The sequence below is a fragment of the Atta cephalotes genome (assembly GCF_000143395.1).
Source record: "Atta cephalotes unplaced genomic scaffold scaffold00073, whole genome shotgun sequence".
Lineage (NCBI taxonomy): Eukaryota > Metazoa > Arthropoda > Insecta > Hymenoptera > Formicidae > Atta > Atta cephalotes.
The window spans coordinates 514,939-522,255 of NW_012130137.1; the positions used below are offsets into that span (position 1 = coordinate 514,939).

At 33.1% G+C, this 7,317-nt stretch overlaps 3 protein-coding genes across 3 annotated transcripts in view; 2 read left to right on the forward strand and 1 right to left on the reverse strand.

Moving 5' to 3' along the window:
• Positions 1 to 2,100, forward strand: part of LOC105624121 — a 7,876-nt gene extending 5,776 nt beyond the window's left edge. Inside the window, exons 14-20 of the mRNA XM_012205481.1 lie at positions 152 to 365; positions 444 to 614; positions 698 to 884; positions 970 to 1,168; positions 1,254 to 1,392; positions 1,464 to 1,645; positions 1,770 to 2,100. Of these exons, the coding sequence (XP_012060871.1) occupies positions 152 to 365; positions 444 to 614; positions 698 to 884; positions 970 to 1,168; positions 1,254 to 1,392; positions 1,464 to 1,645; positions 1,770 to 2,100 (1,423 nt within the window). The remainder of the gene's footprint in view (positions 1 to 151; positions 366 to 443; positions 615 to 697; positions 885 to 969; positions 1,169 to 1,253; positions 1,393 to 1,463; positions 1,646 to 1,769) is intronic.
• Positions 2,101 to 2,209: 109 nt separating this feature from the next.
• Positions 2,210 to 3,619, reverse strand: LOC105624148 (ERI1 exoribonuclease 3). Its single transcript, XM_012205505.1, has 2 exons — positions 3,421 to 3,619; positions 2,210 to 2,959 (listed from the first exon to the last, which is right to left on the reverse strand). Exon 2 carries the CDS (start codon positions 2,927 to 2,929, stop codon positions 2,210 to 2,212), a length of 720 nt encoding a protein of 239 aa, XP_012060895.1. The 5' UTR covers positions 2,930 to 2,959; positions 3,421 to 3,619.
• A 507-nt stretch (positions 3,620 to 4,126) lies between these two features.
• Positions 4,127 to 5,796, forward strand: LOC105624122 (replication factor C subunit 5). The gene is made up of 8 exons (XM_012205482.1): positions 4,127 to 4,164; positions 4,229 to 4,293; positions 4,380 to 4,507; positions 4,584 to 4,746; positions 4,836 to 4,995; positions 5,077 to 5,288; positions 5,509 to 5,586; positions 5,654 to 5,796. The coding sequence occupies exons 1-8, from the start codon at positions 4,127 to 4,129 to the stop codon at positions 5,794 to 5,796; spliced, it is 987 nt and encodes a 328-aa protein (XP_012060872.1).
• Positions 5,797 to 7,317: the final 1,521 nt, after the last annotated feature.

Here is a 7,317-nt window from a genome sequence, read left to right on the forward strand (position 1 = left end):
ACACACACACACACACACACACACACACACACACACACACACACACACACACACACACACACACACACACACACACACACACACACACACACACACACACACACACACATACGCGCGCGCGTTTTTATTATTATTATCTTTTTATGTATAGATCTGGACTTTGCGATAGAAATTCACCAATTAGTACAGTATCTAGTTTAGCTGTAGCAGGACATGTAATTCCAATCAGAGCTACACACGCTGCTCTAGTATGGAATAGTGTAAAAACGGGAAAAAGTGAAACTAAAGAATTTACAATTCGTAACACGAGCAATAACAAAATTAAAATTCAAATAGAGATATGTGATGACAGTAAGAGTTTTAAGGTATTGCGTATATTTACATATATATTTTGTTATGTCATTTGAAGAAAAAGTTACAATTTATATCAATATCTGTTACAGTTTCTTGGAGATAAACAGACTATCAACACAAGCCTAGTACTAGTAATGCAACGTCAAGAAATTAAGACACTTGCAGTTGTGTTCAGTCCTTATAGCGTAGGTTCAGTAGTTGGAAAAATTACTATCAAACATTATACAAGAGAGAGTAATGATTCTCAGCAGTTTAAAAGAGTGCGTATATTTAATGATACAAAACTTTTAACTTACTTTTCAATAAGAAAAAAAGAGGAAATATTTATAATTTAAATTGACAGATACCTTTGTATGGATACGGAGGTTGCAGTAAAGTAAAAATTTCGGGACCATTTAAAGATTCGAGTAAAAAATTGTGGTTGTCACTTGGCAATTTATATTCTGAAACTATGACTTTGAACGCTAGTATTAGGCTGGATAACATTGGTGATTTACGTTCATTCGCTAAAGTCACAATCATACCTAAAGGTTTGGCTAAATTCTAACTAATTCTCTCCTATTTATATTTTATATTAATATGAGTTACATAGGGATAAACGTATTTGTATTTTAGTTATTTCTCCAATAATGGATTCTAGTTGGCATATAAATCCAAAAGAAATAATACTTAATTCTAAAGAATCTCAAGAAATAACAATACAATTTCATCCAAAGAAAGAAGACTTTGCGTCACTGCAACGTTCGGAAGTTTCGCATGTGGCAACGATAAATGTTATTTATGGCGATGAACCAACCCGTTGGCGAATACGCAGGTAAAACGTACGCTATGTATTCAGACAAATAGACATTTGATTATTGACATTAATTTTCAAACTGGTAAACATTTTTTTTTATCAGATTGTATAATAAATTGAAACAGTCAGGTGAATCGATTGGAAATGAAAATGAAGCATTCAAGAATATTGTGCATCCTATATGTAAAATTTTTCCTGGAGAACAACTAATTCCTGGCATAACATTAATTCGCGATTCTATTGTAAGTATATACAATTATATTATTTAGCCTCATTACTGTTTATGTAATAATGACAGCGTGTATTTAAATAGCTAAACTTAAATGATCTATGTACTGGCGTTCATCAATATGAGATAATGCTCACAGTGGAAGCATGCGCAGATGATACTTTGCCTGTTCATTATGATACTGATGAATCGGAGATGTATCAGTCTCTTATAAGCGATACTACTCATTTAGATGAAGCAGGTGGAGCAAGTTTCTTCGCTTCTCAGTAAGAGATCTTTTTATTAGTATTTTTCTTCTAGTATGCATATTTCTTATTATGCTTATCAATTTTTTATCTATGTCAACTTAAAAAGATTTCTAAAATATCTTGTTAATGTTTTATTACACAGAACTATAGAATATGAAGTTCAACATCCTGAATTGCAAGGAGATCAATTCACTGTAACTCCGTCCACCATCACTTTGACTCCTCCAGTAAAAAATGAAGCAACTGTGACTATTCTTAGCTTTTTCAAAACAGCCGAGCCATTTCAGACCAGTCTATCAAATTCAGATTACTTCAGTGTTGTTCCTGCAGAAGGAATGTTACCTAGCAAAAAGAGCTTTCCTTTAAAGATACAGTGTTCACAGAAACTAGATCGTAATATGCAAGCTATACTTGCGATTTATACAGAAAACAATAAACAGGACGTGTTGATTAAAGTCGCAGTGAGGCGATAATAATTAATCGGTTATACGAGAAAAATAATAATATTTATTTATATAATTATTGTAATTTAAGAGTTTTATAAAAAAAAACGATATTTTATTAATAATTTTTAACAAACTATCACGTGTTTTTCTTCAATACATTCCTAGTTATTTCAGTTTTACTTAAACTTATCGCAGAAGTTGTTAATGATGAAGTAATTTTAAATTGCGTGTTGTATTTCTCTTTTAAAGTTAGTATTACCGATACCATATTTTTTACATCATCAATCCCTGAATGTAAATGTCCTTTTAATGGAACATTCAATCGCACAAGCATGTCCTTTAAGCTCTTAGGATAATATCCGGTAGATTCACAAAATATGTGCTTCAACTCTATCCATTGCTTGAACTGATCCGGTAACGTAATATCATCTAAATCGCACTGACTTGGCAGCATAATTTTTAAATCCCAATTACCGCATGTGACGAACGAGCTTTTCTCAGGTTTGTCAAAATATCCTTCTTTAATCAACCACTCGCAAAAATTTGAAAACACATCCGCGAAGTAAGGTTGATCATCCACTGTCTCTTGCATGATCCCAGTTAATTCTGTACAAAACGGCGTGAGGGTAGGATGGACTCTGGGTTTCACATATGTATGAAACATGTCCTTCAGTTTCCAGTCGCAGGTAGACAGCACTGCGCATGGTAGCTCAATAATCTCTTGCGGCTTGAGCACGATATCCCTCTCACATGTGGCTTCAAAGTCCATCACAAGAAGGTATTCAAACTTTTGTACTACCTCGCGGGAACGATTGATCATCGTTCTGGGATATCTTTGGAGAATTCGATGGGCCATACTTATCCTTTGTACGAATGGATCATGTCCCTGTGTAGTTCCCAAACAAAATAAATATTAAGTCGCTTGGCCTAATTTGTCCTTTATTTACTCAGTTTTTCAGTAACTTCATTACTTGTTTATTCAATCAATTGTGAATGAATTTATCACGAGATTAAATTTTATGCAAAATATGCTGTATTTATTATTACATCAAAGTTGTTGGCGTACATCACTATCAAAAAAAACTGAGAAACTTGTTAAGCACTATCAAGTAGTCTTAATCCTTAACTGTGGACATATGTTTTTATTGTACACTGTTATAGGACAAGAATTCCTATTTTTGATATAAAAAGGGAAATAGCTTAAGACTTAATTACTCTCTAAATTCTTTGGAGGAGATCTCACTCTAAAGAGTGAAAATTGAGTCAATTCGAAAAAAAGAGACTCAATTTTTTCAATCTTCAAGATCCAATTCCTCCAATATAAGATTAACCTCAATCTTAACTTACTGTTTTTTTCTTTTTTTCATTTTTAGAATTAGAAAAAGATAATGAACACCAAAATTAAAATTAATCTTACATTGATAGAATCAGACCTAAGAGTGAGATTTCACTCTTCAAGATAAGATTCACTCTAAAAATTTTAGAGAGTAATATATATGCTTTTATTTGCACACCAGTAGAGAGAACTTTCATTTTTAGATATAAAAAAAAAAGAAAATGAAAATAAAATGCTCTTCACAATATAGACGATCTTGCTATTAAAGTTTAATTTAAAAACAGGTGTTGATCGAGTTTGTACAGAAGAGTGGCACAAGAGTCCCAGAGACTCCCACAAATAATTCGCATCCACAGTTGAGAATCAGAACTTTCATAGTTTAAAAACATATATTTTCCAACGTTACCTAACAATCAATTTTTTTGTGAACTAATGCAATTCTGTTAAGAGAAGATCAAATTTGAACACGAATGCGATAAATAGACGCGTGTTGGAACGATTTCACGCGGAACACACAATAAAGTGTGACTACGTCGCCATATTCTGCGCGATCGGAGCAACCGGCGAAACGCGCGGCAAGAGTATAACCTTCAAATTATTCAAACAGTTCGAGCGTGATATAACCTTAGAAGCTGAAGTCGCATTACTCCACTAACCGGATATTATTTTCCAAGAAAAGTCAAACGAGATATTGAGAGCCGACGATTTTATGACACGATGACATCCAGCAATGAACAACAAGTAAATTTACCATGGTGAGTACGAAATTTGAGACATCGACAACAAGGAACACCGACTGAGAATTTTCTTGTATTTCAGGGTCGAAAAATATCGTCCTAAAAGCCTGGATGAACTTATTTCCCATGAGACGATAATAAAGACGAGTAAGTAAATAATACAAGTAAACAGGACGCGTAAATGTGTGTAAAGCATTTTTATTATAAGATGAGAAAGGAATTGCTTGTTACAGTAAACAAGTACATTGATGAGAATCAACTGCCGCATCTTCTTCTCTATGGACCACCTGGGACAGGAAAGACTAGTACTATACTGGCGTGTGCTCGTAAACTCTATACTTCAGCTCAGTTCAATTCAATGGTTGTGTATCTGTCACTGAATAATTCTATGTCTCTTTATTTCATTCATATTCCTTACTTTATCTACAAATATTTAGGTATTAGAATTAAATGCTTCTGATGATAGAGGTATAGGCATTGTGCGAGGCCAAATCCTGAGTTTTGCTAGTACAGGCACTATGTATAAGTCTGCGTTTAAATTAATTATCTTGGATGAAGCTGATGCTATGACGATCGATGCTCAGAATGCACTTAGAAGAAGTAAGTGCATTATCTCAATATTTATAGATTGTAAGATATTAATTACAGAACATTAATAAAAATAAATGTTAATCTGATATTAATTTTAGTTATTGAAAAATACACGGATAATGTACGTTTCTGTATTATATGCAACTACCTCAGCAAGATTATTCCAGCTCTGCAGTCTCGTTGCACCAGGTTTAGATTCTTACCTCTTGCAGCGGAACAAATAATACCAAGACTGAATCACGTCATTGAAGCAGAGAAGTGAATGAAGATTTATTTTATATCTAATTACTTGATTCTTTTTTATCCTGAGATCTTTCGTTAATGAAAAACTTTTGTTAGTTTAAAAGTTACGGAAGACGGCAAGCAAGCATTGATAACGTTAAGTGGTGGTGATATGAGAAAAGTAATAAGCGTACTTCAAAGTACATGGTTTGCTTATGGTGCTGTGAACGAAGAGAATGTGTATAATTGTGTTGGACATCCGTTACCAAGAGATATAACTAGTATTGTAAACTGGTTGTTAAATGAGTCTTATGACACATGCTACAAAAGTATCCTTTTACAATAACAGATTTTAGAGATAAGGCAGCCTTTTGATCGGTATTTACACTTTAAAATCGTCTTAAATAATGTTAAAATGCTAATATTGTTGTGATTGGTTTATAATATTTTAGGATTACATTTAAGACAGTTTTAAATATAAGAACCAGTTATGAATGAATACTAGCTTTTATATCAAATTTTATATAATTCTTAATATATATTATGTAGAGATTCAAGAACTGAAATTGAACAAGGGTCTTGCGCTGCAAGATATATTAACAGAAGTTCACTCATATGTAATTAAAAGTATGTATTGTGTTCAATGTATATATGTATCTAAAATGCTTATAGTTACTAATAAGTATTTTTTTAGTTGATTTTCCTGATCAGTTACTTACTGACTTATTATGCAAAATGGCAGAGATAGAAAAAAGATTGGCTTCTGGATGTCGCGACAACATTCAATTAAATTCTCTTATATCTGCATTCTACAGTGTTCGCGATATTGAAACGTAATATCTTCTATCACGTGGATTGAAAGATTTTGTAAATCTAAAAATACTGAATATACTTTCTTAAGATAAAAAATTATTGTTTGGTATGTATATATTACATTGGCAACATCAATATATGAACAATGAGGATATTTAATCTAATAATTTAGATTACTATTTAAAAAAAATAAAGTGAATTTTTAAAGCAAAAAAATCTCTCGTGAAAGAATAACAGTCCTTATTTTTCTAGAAATATTTGATAAATACATCAGATCACATATATGTCATAAAAACGTAATAAAATTATCAATACAATGGAGCTGATTACATATTTACGATCTATAACTTCATAAGAAGTTTTTTTCGGGAAATAATAGAACTATAAAAACAATGTATATCTTAGATATAAGTTACAATACGAGATTGCTATCGGTCGCTTGGTTTCTCCGCTTAATTGCATTCTGGCGTGCGCCTTATCGACAACATACACAAAAATTAAAAATATTCCGTCAAAGTAGCGAATCAGTCGAGTCACCATCGATTCCTTGGCGTCATAAATTACAGCCCTCGTTCCATTCGCCATCACCCCTCTTCCCACCATTGCCTTTCGAGATCGTGATGATCTCCTTACGTGCGCTGAAAAGTGCAAACTTCATTCAAGAGATGATAACTTTCACGAGCAGACAGCAAACATGGATCAGAGGGTCGGGGGAGAACTCGGCGGCGCCGGGTTACAAGTCTGCAATCAGTGTATTCCGTACTCTTACAAGCAGGAGCGGATCGACAGTAGCCCGGCAAATGCCGTCCAATCAGCACGCGATCGTTCGAGCATCACGTCGACGGGAACCATATCGAAACTTTGGGCATGCGAGCCTCGTGTAAAGATTCTGTCGTAGAAAGGCTGACCTCACATATAAATGTTACTCTTCATATTGCGTGGAAAACCACGCGACGCAACGTAACTGAAATATCCATAGAATAGTTAAATTTAACATCTGAAAGTTTTCGTGGAAACGTAGAAATCATTCACAGAAGAAATCCTACTGCGAATAATAGATTTATTGACAATTTTGTTAAATGAAATCTATTTCGTTAATCATTCGAAGATGGATTTATTGAATCTATTTAAATATTCTTTATGTTACATCTGCAAAAGACTGCACTAAAAATTAGATGAAATGAGTCAGTTTTAAACGATTTTCATATATAATATAGTTTAATGTGAACAAAAGATGTTATAGACACAAGCTTAATAATTTTTTAGCTATAGTACAAATTTGTACTCAAAGAGTACCTTTGATACATCATAACTAAAAAATTATCTATTATTGAGTCCTGTGTCTATAACATCTTCTATTCATCACATTTTAATAACGTTTTCGATCGAGTTTGAGCCGACCTAGGTTGGATTAATGACGTTACATGCACTACTATTGGTTGACGTTACATGTTCTACCAATAGTAGAGCATGCAACGTCATTAATCCAACCAGATCGGTTTAAACTACGGTTGGAAATGCTATAAGCCACATTAGACATAAAAA